The sequence below is a fragment of the Octodon degus genome, unplaced genomic scaffold, assembly GCF_000260255.1.
Source record: "Octodon degus isolate 3935 unplaced genomic scaffold, OctDeg1.0 scaffold00098, whole genome shotgun sequence".
Taxonomy (NCBI): domain Eukaryota; kingdom Metazoa; phylum Chordata; class Mammalia; order Rodentia; family Octodontidae; genus Octodon; species Octodon degus.
The window spans coordinates 6251079-6270221 of record NW_004524674.1 but is presented as its reverse complement, the minus strand read 5'-3'; the positions used below and the strand labels follow the sequence as shown (position 1 = coordinate 6270221).

The 19143-nt window shown below is 40.7% G+C and overlaps 1 protein-coding gene across 6 annotated transcripts in view; it reads left to right on the top strand.

The window, feature by feature from the left end:
- Nucleotides 1–19143, top strand: part of Myh10 (myosin heavy chain 10) — a 137637-nt gene that overhangs the window by 21784 nt on the left and 96710 nt on the right. For all 6 annotated transcript variants that reach the window (XM_023723440.1, XM_023723439.1, XM_023723442.1 and 3 more), the window contains exons 3-4: nucleotides 1092–1248; nucleotides 16431–16458. In XM_023723440.1, the coding sequence (XP_023579208.1) occupies nucleotides 1092–1248; nucleotides 16431–16458 (185 nt within the window). The remainder of the gene's footprint in view (nucleotides 1–1091; nucleotides 1249–16430; nucleotides 16459–19143) is intronic.

Below are 19143 nucleotides of genomic sequence, written 5' to 3'. Positions count from 1 at the left end.
CCCGCCCCCTGGTGGGCTGAGCTGGCCACACACACACACACACACACACACACACACACACACACACACAATAAATGTTAAAATAAAAAAAAATTTAAAATAAAAGTCATAAATGTTCATAGCGTCAGTTGTGCTGCAGTACTTGTAAGGAGAGGTGTGTGTCTTCTAGACCAGCTGCTCCGAAAAGTTACTGAGGACCTCAAAGAGCTTTAGTGTATGTGGTTTGTGTTTATCAGTGTTTATCATGTTAGAAATTAAAACAATGCTTTACATATTTGGTATCTTATTTTAAAATAATAGCAAGTTGTAACAAATCAGCCTACATAATTGTATTTATATTTATTTAAACATGTTTTTGTAACATCAGAGCTAAAACAGAACATTTTTGTAAATTTCTTAGCTATCTTAAAAGGTAGATAGAATCTCATCTATGCTTCTGCATTTAATTTGTTGTAAAAAAAACTATTTTGGCTAAACTATTTGGAAAAAAAACCTAACCTTGCCTTACACAGATAATTGTTTGAAAAAGAGAGGAGAATTTTAATAGTTTTTTCAGCTATTGTTTTTGGCTATTCTTTTGATACTGTACCCAGACTTGACCAGATGAACTGCAGTGGGATCTGAAACTGTGTTAATGAGCTTTCTGTTACTCCTGTACTTATGAGAAATAAATCTGAAAAGGCACATAATGCATGGTTCGAGCCTTAGTAGTCTGTTGACGTCACGAAGCCCACATTATTTCTATTTTAAAGGTGAGGAAATTGAATCCAGAAAAGTGCCCTGTAAGAAACACTGGGGGAACTATTTGTGGTTCAGAGTCGGAAGTTGGCTTTATGGGCTAAGTTTAATTTGGGGACTACATTAATTATCCAAAGGATGAAGAGCTGTTTAAAATGTAATGGTATAACTGTATCCTGTTTGCACCCTGACTGATAAATGCAGGGTTATTGGGGCCCAGGAGATGGCGCAGTAGAATAAATGCTTGCCTGGCAAGCGCAAGGGCCTGAGTTCAACCCCCAGTTCCGCCACAAAAAAAAAAAGTGCAGGGCTGTTGTTTGTTTTTTAATATTGTATTTTATATTTTATTCTAGACTTATTCTGGACTCTTCTGTGTAGTCATAAATCCTTATAAGAACCTCCCAATTTACTCTGAGAATATCATCGAAATGTACAGAGGGAAGAAACGTCATGAGATGCCTCCACACATCTATGCTATATCTGAATCTGCGTACAGATGCATGCTTCAAGGTAATTGGAAATGTGACATGCAAAATACTCAGAATTTCTTAAATCTTATGTAGTGTTTTTAATGTCTCATGTAGTCTATGAAAGGTTTTAATTTTTTTAATAAATATTTAGGGTAGACAGTATGGCCAGTACTCTAAGAAGCTGGGAAGCATGTTTATTGTTCAGTACTTCATGTAAACTTACCTTTTTTTATTTTTTTATTTTTTGGCGGAACTGGGGATTGAACTCAGGCCCTTGTGTTTGCCGGGGAAGCGCTTATTGAGCCATCTCCCCGGCCCCTAAACTTACTTATTGCAGAATGTCTAGTTTTTGTATCCATTCCATCCCACCTCCAGCTAGTGTAGCTAACACTCTGTTGCATTAGGTTTTAAAGCAAACAGGAATGGACTAGGGATGGAACTTGGTGGTGGAGTGCTTGCCTAGCGCGTGGCAAGGCCTGGGCTCCATCTGCAGTGCAGCGCAGAACAAAGGCAGCAGGAAGAATAGTAGGTGCATACCTGATTAAACAAAGAGAAATTAGTAAGTATTATTTGTGATTTAAATGTGCATTAAAAGGGATAACACTAATAACAAAAGAACCCTGAAAGTTAAAAAATCTTGAGTTGGTTGATTTTAATTACTTCTTGGATCAGAATGAAATAAAAGTTTGAAGAGTCCATCACTTGAACCATTGCTTTGTACCCAGTGGTTTATGGAGGTTTTTTTGGTTTATTTTTTTTGTGCTGGGAGTTGAACTCAGGACCTTGTGACTGCCAGGCAGATACTGTTGGAGGGATGTTTTTGTAAGCTAGAATGCAGCAGAATGCCCTGTATGGAAGAAGAAATTGGAAAAGTGCCTCCACTTATTACTGAAGCCAGTCTTCTCTAAAAAAATATATGCAAACATTTGAGATTAGTGACCCTCAGCTCCTTGAAGTAAGCTAGAGAAGGGCCATTCCCAGAAAGCTAAGAACGGGCTTCCCTGCATCTTTCTAATTTTTAAAGTAGAAATAATACCCCAGATCTCTGCGCTTAATGTATGTGCCAGGAGTGATTCTGAAATCTGCTAAGAGAAAAATCATTAGAACATGAATATATTCACATTAGTGTAGGCTCCCTAGGAAAAGGACACACAGTAGACAGTGGTGGCATTGTGTCAGGATCTGTCATAGCACCCTGCCATCTCTCGTGTTAGCCGCAGGCCACTCATGCACAGAGGAGTCGCTTTGGGAGGTGCCTGTGCATGCCTGAGGTAGCTGAGGATTAGCGGGGATGTACGCCAGAGGGCATGTACGCTCTTCAACATTTTTATCAGTATAATTGTACTTAAAGAAGTGGGGTTCCTACCTGTGAAGGCTGTGGGTGCCAAGAAACTGACAGGGATAATAAACACGTTTGATGAAAAGAAACTAGAATTTTAAAATCTTTGGACAAGATGAGTGGGGAATTGAATCTAACATAATAGTAGCGATAAATGTGATATTCCATTACTAGGTTAGCAAACAAGCACTATGAATACAGAGTGAAGAAGATATGAGCAAGGCGTGGCGTACAAGCATATTATTATTAGTATCATTATAATGTTAGAATGAACATTTATTGAAGATTACTATGAGTCAGGCATAGGAATGTATGCTGTGTGTATTTGTATTATTTATTTATTTATTTTGCGGAACCAGGGATTGAACGCAGGCCCTTGTGCTTGCCAGGGAAGCGCTTATTCTATTGAGCCATCTCCCTGGCCCCTGTATTTGTATTATTTAATGCACACTGACAACCCTGTAAAATAAATACAATTATTATCCATATTAATTAAAAAAAATCAGAAGAGATCTTATTTTTTTCTTAAGTTTGAGTTATAAGGGATGCTGGACCAGTAAAATACAGAGATACGTGGTGCATGGTAGTTGATCAATAAGTGAATGGGTGGAAGCAGAGTTCTTTTTTTTTTTTTTTTTTTTTTTGGCGGAACCAGGGATTGAACTCAGGCCCTTGCGCTTGCCAGGGATGCACTTATTCTATTAAGCTATCTCCCCAGCCCCAGAAGCAAAGTTCTTGACATGAACTTGATCTTAAGAAATCACACACTGGGGCCAGTGAGCTAGCTTAGCAGTCTAAAGCAACTGCTAAGGCAAGCTTAGGCAGGCGCAGGGGACCACCGATCGATTCCCAGCACCACGTGCTGCACCAGCCCCATGTTCAGAGAGAGCTGAGCCAGCCAAAAAAAAGAAAGAAAGAAAGAAAAATCACACACTTAGTAAGAACATGGAATGACAGAACTGACACAATTGGCAACAAACTAAAACAGTGCACTGGAAAGCTAGAAGTCAAACAGAAAGAGACTGATGGAATTTAAGTGAGAACATGTAGGAAACTTGCATATATATAGTCTTTTGTTTCCATCAAAGAAAGGATAGTTTTGAAAAAGCTCACCTAGACTAAAGAAAGACTTGGGTCTTGAGATTGAAAAGTGCCATGCAGGACTGTTGAGGGAGGAGACGCACACCTAGCCTTCCACAGTTTGACAGACATGTCAAATTACATGGTCTACACGGAATGGGAATCAGCACCAGACTTCCCATTAGCAGTACTGCGTCCAGCAGCTGACTGCAGCAGTGGCAAACCTGCCATCGTCATCTGAGGTCGCCGAGACCCCAGTGCAGGACCCACACTGTGTGGCTTGCCTTCCTTCATTCTCCATGCCTCACCACAGCCTGCACCCCAACTACCCACCTTCCTTTTGGGAACAGGAAAGCAGAACTGCACTGGCAACCTGAACCCAGAACAGTGACTCCAAAGGCCACCTTTAAAAAAAAAAAGCTGCCTCCAGTATTTGAAACCTGAGATTTCATCACCTTCCTGGAGTCTTAGAAAGTCAGCACCTCTCACCTCTCCTGTGTCCTGGTCTTTTGCATTTCCGTCATGCACGTTTTCATTTTTGCCTTACCTAACTCCCATTCTTGGATGTGCAAATGGCCCTGTGGGTTCGGTGCCTTCAGTGGATGATTTCTTTTTCTCCAGGCCTTAACTGAAACTTGGTATGGAGTTTGAGCCCATTCAGTGAAGACTGAGTCATCCCCCAAGTTCCCTGCCATGAGATAAGCAGTGTATCCCTGCATACTCTGCATCTGCTGCACCTTCAGCTCTTTGGTCCCATGTACGAGTGGTATTCCCTCCATCTGCCTTCATCAGTTTGTCTGGTTCCTCTCCTCACTCCTTGGTGCCTCTGGCACTTTATGTTCTCTCTGTCTCAAGACTCACTGTTACACTGTGTTGTGTCATTGTTTTTTTTTTTTTTTTTTTTTTTTTTTTAAACAATCCAATGTCTTAATGTTACTTATGCCACCACTTTCTATGGTAATGCCATAGATATTGCCATCTTTTGAAATTACCAGATTTTTCAAATACCATATCAGAAATTCCATGCCAGTGTCCCTCCATATTTGTAGTCCAGCCCCAAAGTCTGCTGCTAGTGTTCTTTATCTCCATGTGGACCTACAGTCTATAGATAGTTGGCTTACTTTCCATATATATATTAGCAATGGCCCTTTCACCTTCTTATATATGTAGTTTAGAGTCATGTTCTTATTTCAGCAATCTTTTGTCCATACCCTAATATTCTTTACCCTGTTCTTTTTTTTACTCCTGAGGTAAATTATTCATGCTGGGTGCATCAGGTGTTTGTCTTTCCTAATGCCTGTATTTGGGCTGCTGATGCTCCTGGAGTCAGTTCCCATGCTGAACAGATTTGTACTCCTGTGGATCCCTGACCATGAGTCCCAGTACTGCTCAGAGCTTGACTTGCCAGTCCCACCTGGTTTCTCTAGTGAGGTCATTCTTCCACTCTCCATGATGACCACTCCAAACCTCTTCGTGCTTCAGATCTCTGGCTCCTACGTGACTCTCAGCCCCCCACTGGTGTTTTCCCATTCCACAAAGAAATAAACTATCAGAGAAGAACTCTTCCTGAGCCCCAGTAATGGAGCCTCTGCTCTTGGGTCCACTCGTGCCCAGCGCCAGACTTGTCAGTTCCTCCACTGCTGACACTAATCACATCCCTTTCACTCTTTCTAGATTCTCAGTGTTGGTTATTCCAAGATGTAGACGTGTCTTCTACCTTTTTATTTATGGCCTTCCAACATTAGTATGAAATTACTAATCTTTCCCATTGCCTCAGAAAAGCGCGGCTTCCTTTCACATCCAGATTCCTGAAATAGGGTCTACATGTGTATAGGCAGATATGGTTGGTGTTAAGAGCTTGCAGAAATACTCTTGTGCTGGGCGTGGACGTGTACCCTGTGACCCTAGCACTGGGGAGGCCGAGGCAGGAGGGTCAGCGTGAGTTTGAGGCCAGCCTGGGCTACACAGAAAGTTGAAGGCAGCCTGAACTACATAGTGAAACCCTGCCTCAGAGAGAGAGAGAGAGAGAGAGAGAGAGAGAAGGAAGGAAGGAAGGAGCAGAGAAGGAATGTTTTCTTGGGTAACTAAGAGTGAGGTTTAGCTGAGAAGGAGGAAGAAGGAGAGATTAGAGGCAGAAATAGTGTAACAGGGTCATCTAGGAAAGATAGGTGATATTTGTTGGCTGTATGCCACTGTCATTGCATCCCATATCTAAATCAGTAGCTATTAGAAGTATAAGGAAAATGTGAACCATGATAATAATTAAAAAAAAGATTATAAATGGAAACTTAATATGCTTTTCTCTGAATTTGCCACATTAAGGTAGGGAGGAGAATATATAAAATGGGATTTAACACAGTTTAGGAAATTTTAATTGTACAGTAAAGCAGCCCATCACGTGAAGATCACTTCTGCAGAGATGGCATAAATTCTGTGGTGTACCAGTGAAAAATCTCAATTCCTACAAGAAAAAAATCATAGGCTATATTCTCCAACCATAATGCAGTAAAACAAAATGTTAATAATAAAAAGATTTCCAACTGGGTTAGTTTTTGTGGAAGTCTGTTTGTTAAGTACTTTCTGTTTTTGCTATTAGTCATTAAGTTGTACGGATTTTTTGGTGAAAGAGGAAATGAAAACTTATATAATCTTTAGAAATGAGCTATGACAAATATCACATAAAATATATGAGTTATGGCAAGTCACACTAAGAAACAATTCATGCTTAATAATGTTTTTATTAGTAAACAAAAATGTGTTAGGCCTCTTAACAGCTATAAAATAACTTTATGTATTGAGCTATACATTGTCTTAGAAGCTTTTCTATGTGTCCTTTCTCAATAAACAGCTATAAAATAAACTAAAACAGAAGGAAAAAGGCATAAAATTATTAATGAGTTAAGGCAGATTACATTCTTCCATGGAACCGTTCAGTACAACTAAGAGCTGTTTCCCTGAAAATGCCATAAAATAGACAAGTACTTGGCAAGTGTGACCAACTAGGGAGAACTCCCAGTAATGCTGGTTCGGCAACACTGTAAACAAAGATGAAATTAACTGAGCCAAAAGAGCATCACCAGACACTCTGAAGAAACTGTCGAAGCTCTGTCTTTAGGTCTGAAAGATACAAAGCCCAAAGAACGGTACAGGTAGTGTTGGTCAGATCTTAAGTGTTAAGTGATTCCTATGTTAGCCAACTGGATTTAGGCCCCTAGACAATGCAAAATAATCTCTCTGGCCTCAAGATCAGAATCTGTTGGTGAAATTTAAATTGCTTAAGTGGCTTTTCACTTTTTTATGAAAGTAGTATGTGAAGATAGTTAAAATAAATATACAGTAGGCTAAAGCTTATTACAGGATTGAAAAAACACGAGAAATACCTGTTCCACTCCTGCCCACCCTGGATTCCCTGTTTAAAGGAAAGTACAGGGGACTTGGCAGTTAGCTCAGTTGTTTAAAGTGCCTGCTTGGGCAAACAGTCAGGCACAGGGGACCGCAGTTCCATCCCTGGCTCCACAAGCCACACCAGACCCACCCTTAAGGCAGCCTGAGTCAGAAAAAAAAAAAAAAAAAAAAAAAAATCCTAAAGCAAAGTACAATTTATCTGTTTCTTTTTTTTTTAAATTTATTTTTATTTTTTGTGTGTGTGTGTGTGTGTGTGTGTGTGTGGCCAGCTCAGCCCACCAGGGGGAAGGGCTGGCTGGCATGTGGTGCTGGGGGATTGAACCGCGGTCCCTGTGCTTTGCTAAGCTTGTTCTAAGTAGGTGCTTCAGACCACTGAGCCATCTCACCAGCCCTGTTTCTCCTTATATACATATGTACATAATTGTAAGTAGCAAGCCTATGCTATTTTTCTTCCATTTTTACTTCTAGTATTATCTATTTCTTACTGTAAAAGAATTTAGATGCATTTAACCTTTCTGATAGAAATTGAATCTCTATTATTGATTTGCATTTTAGTAGCCAATATTTACTGTCCCATGATTGTATTTCCTTTCTTACATTATTTGTTATGTTCCCTGGGATTAGCAGTTCTCTTATTTTGAGAAAAGTTTTGTAATTGAATTAATTTGATAATACCACGTGTAGTGTTATCTTCTAATACATAGAAATCATCACACAGTGTCCTGGTGCCTTTTCCTCTTGGAATCACACCTGCAGCCCTTTGTCCTCAAGTCTGAACTTGTTGCTCTTGGGGCTTGCCTTCTCCTACGCTCAAATTCCTTCTGCTTCTCTTTTTTTATTTGGCCATATTTCTTTTTTTTTTTAATAAAGTGAATTCATCACATTTATTTATTTATTTATTTATTTATTTATTTATTTATTTAATGTGTGTGTGTGTGTGTGTGTTTGTGTGTGTGTGTGTGTGTGGCCAGCTCAGCCCACCAGGGGGTGGGGCTGGCTGGCATGTGGTGCTGGGGGATTGAACCGCGGTCCTTGTGCTTTGCTAAACTTGTTCTAAGTAGGTGCTTTAGACCACTGAGCCATCTCACCAGCCCCTTGGCCATATTTCTTAGACTCTGAACTTTATTTATTTTTGGCGGAATCGGGGATTGAACTCAGGCCCTTGCGCTTGCCAGGGAACCGCTTATTCTACTGAGCCATCTCCCTGGCCCTTGGCCATATTTCTTAATGTACAGATTTTGTATGTTGCTACTTTGGATGGAGTTTAACCTCTAGTAGCTTTCTTGTTTTTATTTTTTTGAGATAAGATCTCCTTAGGTAGTCCAGGCTGACCTTAAACTTGCTGTTTCCAAGGGTGGCCTCAAACTTGCAGAGATCCTCCTGCCTCAGCTGGCCACCATGCCCAGCTTCTAGTAGTATTCTGACATACGCTAGAAACAATCAATCTCTCGTAGTGATGGAAAGGATGGCTTCTCTGTGTAATGAATGCCAAGCAGCCATACTGAAAAGATGTCTGATTGATGGAATTCTCCTGGAGTGTAACAGACACACATAGTACTCTCACTTTTAAGAATAGGATTGAGAACTAGGCTTCACAGTGAGTTCAAGGCAGCCTAGTGAGACCCTGTCTCAAAAAAAAGGATTGACGTAAATCAAAATGTGAACCTTTAAAAATGAAGGTTGAGGCCAGGCATGGTAGTTAGGTTATTTTTATTTATTTATTTTGTGGTGCCAAGGATTAAACACAGGACCCTGTACTTGTCAGGCAAACATTTATTCTACTCAGCTATTTCCCCAGCCCCAGGCCTGGTAGTACATGGCTGTAATCCCAGTACTTGGGAGGCTGAGGCAGAAGGATCACTGTGGTTATGTGTGAGTTCAAGGCCAACCTGAAGTATACAATAAGACCCCGTCTCTAAACAACAAAAAATAGCAATAAAAGTAAAGGTTGATTTGGGGAGAAGCCTTGAAAAAGGGCTAATATGCCAACTCCCCACAGTGAATGTACTCATTATGTAGCGCATATGTGTACTGATAAAAAACTTCTAAAAATTGTTTGAAATGGGGTGTAAGTCTTCTACATTTGGAGAAATAAAGCCGAGCACAGTAAGCTATTCTCCCAAAGAAACACCCAAGGAATATTTTCAAAAGCCTGAAAATGTGTGACACCGAATGTAACATTTATAACAATAGATGCAAGTATTTTTAATAACCTATAAAAGACAGCCCAATAAAATCATATGCTGTTTATAAGAAAGACAAGAGCCGGCCAAGTAGCTCAGCAGATTAAAGCACCTGCAAGCAGGCACAGGGGCTGGGGATTTGATCCCCTGAGATGGCAATTGAGACTGGGCATGGCGGTGCACACCTGTAATCCCAGCTCTTAGGAGGCTGTAAACAGGCGGATCACTATGAGTCCGATCTAGTAGTGAGACCTTGAATGCCCTGTAGACCCTTCCCTGAAATACAAAAAATAAAGATACACACACACACACACACACACACACACACACACACACAGATATATATGAACAACAACTCCAAATAATAATAAAAGTCTAAGGATGGTAAGATACCCTAGCCAATTCTGTACAAAAAAGAAAGCACCCAACTAAAATAAACTTACAAAACAGAAGCAGGAACGAGGAGCATCATTTTATGTCAGCAAATGGAAATTTTACAATGAGTTGTACTTCCCTTGGTTCCCTCCATCGGGTCTTCCATCATGGAAACATGAGACAAGAGGCAGGATCACTCATCCTATAAAACCATAAGATGCAGTAAAACCCTTGTGGTGACATTTTTGTCTCATTACAAAAAGTAAAAATGGTGTCAAATGTCACTTAGTGATAAATGCTGCGAAGAGGACATGATGAGGTCACGCAGAGCGAAGAGACTGGGGCGGCCTAAAGCTGATTCCACAGGGCGATTGATTAAAAGTGCAGGAGTGAGTACTTCTGTATTGCCAGTTACCTTTTACTATAACCAACAATAGATAAGTGGTCAGAATAAACACGACCACTTGCCGTTTCCAGAGCAGCCTGTCACCCACAGCTCAGCCTTCTGAGTGTGGCTCCTCTCACCACGTTCTGCACTAAGATCATTAGCAGCAGTTCTCTCCTTCGGGGCCCTAGGTAGTGTTCCATTGCATACATCTTCCATGGTTTGTCCACTGTTGACCATCTGAGAAGATTGTTTCCAGGTTTGGGCAATCGGTTAAATGATGTGAGTATAAGGTTTTCATCCCACCTGAGCCAGTAGTATGTGTAGGATTGCTGGAGCCCACAGCAGGCGCATGCTTAGCTTTGTAAGACATTTCCAAACTGTTTCCCGAAGCAGCTCTGTTAGGTGACGTGCCTACCCACAACACGAGTTCCAGTTTTTCTGAATGCTGGTTGGTATTTGGTATTGTTAGTTCCCTTTGTGGTATTTCACCCCTTATGTGTCTATGAAGAGATTATTTGGCATCTCTATATCATTGGTGCTATCAACATCTCGACCTATTTTAAAATTTTAATAGGGTTTTGCTTTCATATTGTTCTGTTTTTAAAACTCTGTCCTTGCCAGATACACATCCTTTATTAAAGTAATTTGCAGTTTTTTTCCTTTCAGTCATACAGATTTTGTTTTGTTTTGCTTTTGGTACTGGGGAATTGAGCTCAAGACCGCGCACTTGCTAGGCAGGTGCTTAAGCTGCCGAGCTGTCTCTCTGGCCCAGTCATATAGATTGAGAGTTAAAATTTCTGTTTGATTCAAGGTATGGATTGAGATTCATTTGTTCTGCATATGGCTGTCAAATTATTGTAGCACTGTTTGTTGAAAACACTCTTTGTTTCTCCAATAAATTACTCTTAACTTTGTTGAAAATCACCACAGGCCTATTCAGAGATTCTGTATTCTTTTAATCCACGTGTCTCTCTTTTCATCAATATCTTACTGGCTCGATGAATCGTAGCTCTGTAGTCAGTCTTCAAACAGATAGCGCGTCTTCCATCATTGTTCTTTTTAAAAAACTGTTTGATCTATTCTAGTTCCTTTGTTTTTCCACATGTATAACTTTCAAAGTCAGGTTATCAGTTCCTGCCCCACCCCGTCTTGCTGACATTTTGATCAGGTTGCGTTCAGTCTGCACATCCCTTGTTTGGTGCAGCCTTGGCAACGTTGAACCTTCATGTTCATGAGAAGCTATTTTCGTTGGTGTTTATAGTTTTTAGCATGCTGCTCTTACATGTATTTTGTTAGCTAATATAGCTAAACATTTTATATTCTAGTTTGTTTGTTTTTTGTTTTTTTGCAGAACCAGGGACTGAATTCAGGCCCTTGCGCTTGCCAGGGAAGCCCTTATTCCACTGAGCCATCTCCCCAGCTCCTTTATATTCTAGTTTTAAATGCAGCTTTTAAGGTTTTAATTTCCAGTTGTAACTACTTACATGGAAAAGTAGATTTGAAAAAATGTATTAACTTTTTTGTATCTGCTAAACTACTCTGGGAGATCTTTTTATCTTAGGAAATACTTTCTTTTTTTTTTTTTTTTTTTTTTTGGTGGAACCTGGGATTGAACTCAGGCCCTTGCGCTTGCCAGGGAAGCGCTTATTCCACTGAGCCATCTCCCCGGCCCCAGGAAATACTTTCAAATTTTCTGTCAAGACAATTATTCCTCCTTGAATACAGAATTATTTTTTCCACCTTCTAAATTCCTTTCCCCCCTTGCTTTGCAGTGTTAAATAGAAGTGGGAACACATCTTTGCCTTGTTCCTGGTGAGAGACACAAGGTTCAGTTTGGTACCATAATAGACGGCATTAGTTATAGATATCCTTTAGTGGTCGGGGTTTTATTGCATTCCTAGTTTGTTGAGCATTGTTCCTTTAATCACGAATGGGTGTTGAATTTTGTCAAATGCCTTCTGGTGTCTGTTTAGTGATCACATAGTTTGCCTTAGTCTGTGGATATATTAAATTAGGTGGGTTTTTTTTTTTTTTTTAATTTTAGGATAGGGTCTACAGGGTGTTCAGGATCTCACTACTAGTTCGGACTTGTAGCAGTTCTCCTGTTTACAGCCTCCCAAGTGCTGGAATTACAGGTGCACATCACCATGCTGTCTCAGTTGCCTGCTCAGTGCGGCCCCAGGGGCAGGGCTGGCACGGCAGGCCTGAGCTATCTGGCCGGTCCCTGATTTTTTTCTTTTTGGATATTACATTAGTTTTATATTTCTTGATACATGCCATGTGCCATTTTTTGAAATATATCACAGAATTTGATTTTATAACATTTTGTTGAGAATTTGTGTGCCTTCATTCATGAGAACTAGTTACATGGTGTTCTAATATCTATTTTGCAGCTTTAGTATCAGGGCAAGGATTGTCTGTTGGGATGGATTGGAAAATGTTTCTGTTTTTTCATTTCCTGAAGTTTGGAGAGAATCCATTCTTCATTAAGTGTTTTGTAGAATTCACCAGTAAAGCAGTGTTTTCTTTGTGGGAAGGTTTTTAATTCAATTTCTTTGGTAGATGAAGAGCTATTCAGGTTACTATTTCTTCTCAAGTGAGCTTAGTAATGTGTATTTTTAAAAGAAATTATTCCTTTCATTGTAGTTGTCAAATATTTTGGCATACAGTATTCTTAATATTTTTCTTTCAACATCTGTGGGCTCTGCAGTAATAGTTTCTTTCTTGTTATAGATATTAGTTATTTGTGTCTTTTTCTTTTTTTCCTGGCCAATTTGGCTAGAGTTTATCAGTAAACCTCAAAGAACCAACATTTGATATAACCGATTTTTCCATTGCATTGATTTCTATTCCTTATCATTTCCTTTCTTTTAGCTTAATTTGTTCTTTCCTGGTCTTTTAAAGTGGAGCCAAGACAAGTGATTGGAAAACCACCTTACTATTGAAGATTTGATTTAATTCAGCATGGATTTTTGTGGGGGCTTTGTTTGTTGGACTTTTTAGGGTGTTTTTGTTTTTATTTATTTATTTATTTATTTATTTTTTAAATATTTATTTATTTATGTGTGTGTGTGTGTGTGGCCAGCTCAGCCCACCAGGGGATTGAACCGCGGTCCCTGTGCTTTGCTAAGCTTGTTCTAAGTAGGTGCTTTAGACCACTGAGCCATCTCTCCAGCCCCTGTTTTTGTTTTTAGACAGGTTTTTGCTATGTATTTCAGGTTGGCTTTGAGCTCACCCATGTAGTCCACTTATAGCCTGAAACTCAAGCAGTCCTCCAGCCTCAGCCTCCCAATTGCTCTACCATACCTGGCTCAACGTGGATTTACTGAATACTGCCTTACGTGATTTTTGGAAGGTGCCTTGGAAAAATTGGAATGTCAAATATCTTCACTCTTTATAAAGCTGGCTGCATTGTTTTTAAGTAGAAAATCTCCCCATTAAGTAACAAACACTTTAGGGTTATATCTGGTCACATTTGTAGGATTTTAGAGTTTTAAAGATCATTGTGAACCACTGTAGTGCTTCAGTTTGTCTTTGAAGGACTGAGGTAGAAGGAGGGGAAGGAAAAAGTATCTTCACAGAGTTGAGTCTGGGAGGTTGTCAGGCCCACCTCCCTTGTGTGTCCTGATAAACTGAGGTTCACAAGGCCAGACAGACAATGAAGTTAGATGGGTCTGGGTAGAAGGAAGCTGGTTTTCTGTGGACGAGGGGTTGGGTTGTGAGTGACCAGCAGTGTGGGGGAATGAAGTGTGGAGTGTGGGTGAAAGGCAGATTACTGTGTGGATCTCAAATTTCCCACAAGTTGAGTGCAGGAGAAAGCTGTTCTAAATTGAGTTAAGAGGCTGTTTGATTTGGATTACATCTTGTGTTTTGATTTTTTAGTTTTTAAAATTTATTTTTTGCCATGCTGGGGATGGGATAGCACCCAGGGCTAGGCAAGCATCCCACCCCTGAGCTATCCTCCCATCCCAACATTTTGATTTCTTTAATGTGCAAACCAGTTCAGAAAAGCTATAGAAACTTGGTATACTAAAGTATACCAGAAATTACCCAGGCCAGAAAGGTTTAGGGGCCTGAAGATTTATATAATTAACATTGAAAAAGTTTGGTGAAATTATGTTTTGTTGGTTGAAGAACTAGTAAAGAATACTTACTTTAGATATATGGAGTTTGTTGCAGAGCTGGAACTAGAATAAAAGGTTGCCATTTTGCCCAACATGGTACCCAGTGCTGGGTTTCTCCTGGGAGACAACTGTTAAGGCTGGTGATGACCGGGATACTGGGACTGAAGAAATTATAAGATAGTCTTAGAGCTCAAGCAGGTTATTCTTGGGTTAATAACATTTGAGAGGTTAATTGCAATATTGTTTTCTAACTCCAAAATACGTTTAAAAGAAGGAGAAATGGAAGAACTTGAAGGACAGTGTCTAGGAAGGTTTCCCAGAAAAGAGAAAACTGAAAGGAATGTGGAGGGGACCCACAGGATGTGTGGATCTAGGCAAAAGTAGGGAAAGAAATGATTATGTGAACTGTGAACAAATAAATAAAGGAAGCAGACATGGTCTCTTCACTGAGTGTTTTAGTGGTTGTGAGCTATTAAGAATTAAATTGGAGGGCTAGGGAGATAGCTCAGTAAAATAAGCACTTGCCTGGCAAGCGCAGAGTCCTGAGTTCAATCCCCGGTACTGCAAAAAAAAGAAAGAAAGAAAGAAAGAAAGAAAGAAAGAAAGAAAGAAAGAAAGAAAGAAAGAAATTGGAGGCTGGTAAGATACCTCAGTGGGCTAAGTGCCTGCTTAGGCAAGCTCAAGGACCGGGGTTCAATCCTTGGCACCACAGGCCAAGCTGGCCCCACCCCTCAGGCACAGTGAGCTAGCCACCAAGACCCAGCATGGTGATGCACGCCTGTAATCCCAGCCCTGGCGAGACTGAAAACAGGAGAATCACTATGAGTTGGAGCTGCATAGACCCTGTACCAAGTACATAAAATTTAAAAAAAAAGAAAGAAATTGGGCAGAGGGAGGCTAGAGAGAGGATGGTTAATGGTAAGGGAGTGCAGTTGGCTAGAGGAATAGTTTATAATAGTTGAGAAAACCTAGTAGACAACATTTTGAATGTTGCCAGCACGAAGAAGTGATGTGTTGCCTGCGGTGATGAATATGCCAGGTGGCCTGGTCTGATCGTTACACATTATGTGCGTGTATTGAAAGGTCATGTCATACCTTGTACATGTGTACAATTATATGTCAATTAAAATTTTTTAAAGATAGCTGTATTTTAAAATAATTAGATTAGACTTGAGGAGCAAGACAGTAACAGGCTCTTTGAACAACTCAGTTAAAGATCCTATGAATAGATTTATTCTGCTAATAGTATGTAACAAGAGTGTAACTGGTGTAAGGATTGTTTCTCTTTCATGAAAGTTGTTTATGCCAGAACTACCGTGAGATTTTTATTGGGTGGCTGGTGGCATCCACCAGAGGGAAAGCAAACACAGATAGGGAGCAACAGGATAGCCTCGGGGCTGGGCCGGTGACCACTGTGCATGCCAGCAACAGCAAGCTTGCTGAGTCACAGTGAGAACCAGACGAGGCAACCCACCTTTGCTCCTTGGTAGCCAGGCATCTCAGTGGGATTGCCCAGCCCCTCAAGAATGCTTTCTCACCTGTAAAATAGGGGTAGGAATACTTGGAAGTGATTAAAAATCATAGATCCTGCACTGGTAATTTGGACTATGGCTAGGTATGGGATTGCATTTCACCTTTTTATCAGAAAAATCTGAATCTCTAACTCATTAAGTTTGTATTGCAAATACAAATAGTGGTAACCATGTTAGATTTTATGAGCATAGATTCATTTTACACTTGGTGTATATAACATTTTGACTTGAGACAGTGATTAAGCCTTAGTAATGTTTGTCTTCCTTCAACCCTATTCTCCATGCAGTACTTAATAATTTGTTTTCCTCCTTAAATTCCAATTAATAATGACTGTTCTGTGGCTCTGGGTGTTCTGGAAGCCATTCTGAAAGGTTTTTCCTGGCTACAATTAGAATCACCTGGGTGTTTTGGTAAAGCAATTTTTCAGTCCCTCCTTCCCTGAGAATGACTTTGCCTGGAGCTCCAGGGAGTCCTTAGCAGCAGAGTGACTTCCTAGTTGATTTTGATATGTCGTAGGGTTCAAAGAGCAAGGCTTATAGGGCTAAGATGTCACCTAGGCAAAAATGTGAGGTAAGCCTGGGCCATTGCTGGCTACTCCCAGAAAGTCTGACAACACAGTAGAAGATGAGGGAGCAGGATGGATTTAGGGCTCGCAGAGGGTTGGAGAGGATTTAACTGGGTTTGAGAGGAGTTACTAATATTTACAGGCTGTTACTGTGACTTGATTATATCAAATACCTTTAAACCAGGCAAATTGTCACTTTCTTTTTTTGTTTGTTTTGTTCTGTTTTATAGATCGTGAGGACCAGTCAATTCTTTGCACGTAAGTAAATGCTGAATGTTCAGATTTGTTTTTAATCTTTTGAAAGCAGAAAGTAACTTTTCTGTATGGAAAAATAGAGCCGGAGTTTGATGTAAGTCTTGCTCTTGTTTAAGTCTAAGATTATATAAATAGCTGTAATTTGATGTTACTGTTTGGTTGGCAAACTGACCTTTTCTCATATTTTGTAATGTTAATCTGTGAAACGTCTCTTTAGTTTTTATCTCTTAAGTGTAGATCTATTGGACATTTCAGTAATTTATTCTGTTTACTCAATAAACATTAACCATCATGTCTTACACAGTGCGCTGACTAAGGATTTGTTTAGGTTTGCTTGCCAGGACCTACATAGATGTATATATTACAAGGACCATTTTGGCTGCAGTGTAGAAAATGGGCTGGGGGAGGCACAGAACCAGGGAGAGAAGTTGGGCTATTGGGTCATCTAGGCAAGTGTGGGTAGGTGGTTGTGAACTTAAAGAGAAATAGTTGAATTTGTGTTATTTGGTTTAAAAGATTTACCTTGGTGGTATCTCCTGCCACGGGCACATGGGAGGAAGAACAGCCTGCAGTGGAAGATGATGAGCTAGGTTTGGACACATTGTAGCTAAATGCTTGTGGCTGATCTCAGTGGCCTCACGGGTTGTGGACATGGAGCACAGGAGAGACCTCCGTGCTGGAAAGGCGGGTCTGAGACCTCCGTAGCATAGATGGTGATGAAAAGCCAGGCGGGCGAATGCAGGTGCCCTAGCAGGATGTAGAGAGAAAAGGCAGAGTGTGGGATTGTGAGAAAACCCGCCAGGCAGAAGAAGACCTTCAAAGCTGAACGATCCAACCAGGAAGCATGAGGTTGAAAGAGCAGGGTGAGGGAACAGGGCAGCCAGGGCGCAGAGGCCTTTGAGGAAGGGAAATTTGTGCCGTGGAGGGTGGTGGGAGCAGACTGAGTGGGCATGGGACGGGAGCAGCCAGACTCCAGGTAAGGAATGAGGAAGGGGAAAAGCTAAAAAAAAAGAAATTGAAAAACCATGCACAGACCTATTCTGTAAGTTGGAGAACATGGAAAATGGTGAGATATCAACAGGAGACTTGTACGGTATTATTGTTGGTGGCGTATGAGGTATGGCTGAGAGGGACATGGGGCAGAACAGGGGGAGACTTGAGACAGCAAGGAGGATGGGAGAGAGACCCTAATGGTAGGGAGGGAGCTTCAGCCTTCACAGTCATGGGCCGCGAGACCCAGGTACCTTGTGGGTAAGTACGGAGAGAACATTCTTACCTCAGGACTTCTCCCTTCCATGGAGTAGAAGATGTGGTATCTGACACAAAGGGAAAGGAAAAAGAGGATAGGTTTGAGGAGAGGAAAGTTTTTCTGCTTTGTGTGTGAATTTTCTTCAAATTTTTGTTTCCTAAGTAACAAACCACCCCAAAACTCAGTGGCTTAAAACAGTGTGACCCACTTGAGAGTTCCACAGATCTGGGCCAGGCTCAGCAGGTTCCCTAAGAGTCTCAATCTCGGGGCTGCAGACAGGCGCCTCCCCCACCCCAAACTTTGCTAAAGTGAGATAGCTTCTGTGGTTGCCAGTTGTTTAGATGTTTCCAGCTTAAAGTAATTTTCATGCCATTTTAGTCAGCTGTTAACCCCTTTATTTGTTTTTTGTTGTTGTTGTTGTTTTTGTTTTTTGCGGTACCGGGGATTGAACTCAGGCCCTCGCGCTTGCCAGGGAAGCGCTTATTCCACTGAGCCATCTCCCGGCCCCCACCCCCTTTATTTGTTTTCAAGTTGAATTCAGCATATATAGGTAGCAATAAGTAAGAACCAATATTTCATCTTTTGAAGCAAAATCTACACAGAAGGAAAGCATGCATCTTAAGTATACTTTTGCTGAGTCATTTTGTAACCTAAACCCCTGTTAAGATATAGAAGATAGTCGTGTCTCCCAGAGTTCCCTCCCCTCCCTTCAGTTAATGCCTACTCCCACCTCTTTTCATCTTCATTATTTTTCTTAGTTTTATTTATTTTTTTTAATATATATAATTTTTCTTTTTCTTTTTTTTTTGAGATAGGGTCTTATTTATTTATTTTTTTTGTGTGTGTGTGGCCAGTTCAGCCCACCAGGGAGCCGGGCTGGCTGGCATGTGGTGCTGGAGGATTGAACCGCGGTCCCTGTGCTTTTGCTTAGCTTATCTTGTTCTAAGTAGGTGCTTTAGACCACTGAGCCATCTCACCAGCCCTTTTTCTTAGTTTTAGATACCACAGTTGTACGTAATACTAGACTTGCTCGTATCTATTAGAGGTTACATTGGGAACCAAGACAAAATTTTTTTTAATGTATTTGGTACAGGGTCTCACTATGTAGCTTGGACTTGTAGAGGACCCAAAACTTATAAAAATGTGAAAGGACATACCCTAGATTTTGAAAGTGTGATGTTCTAGGGCAATGGGATGAACCTATGGCACATGCACAGGCTGTTTGTATCATTGAGAGCTCTAAAAGGTTCACCATTACTGCTTTTTTTTTTTTTTTTTTTTCAGTACCAGGGATTGAACTCGGGACCTTGCGTTTGCCAGGCAAGCGCTTATTCTATTGAGCTATCTCCCCAGCCCCCATTACTGCTTTAGGGCCTTTTGACAATCTGAATAAAGATCCAGGCTTGTGGCACAGTGAGTAATCCCAGCATTCAGGAGGC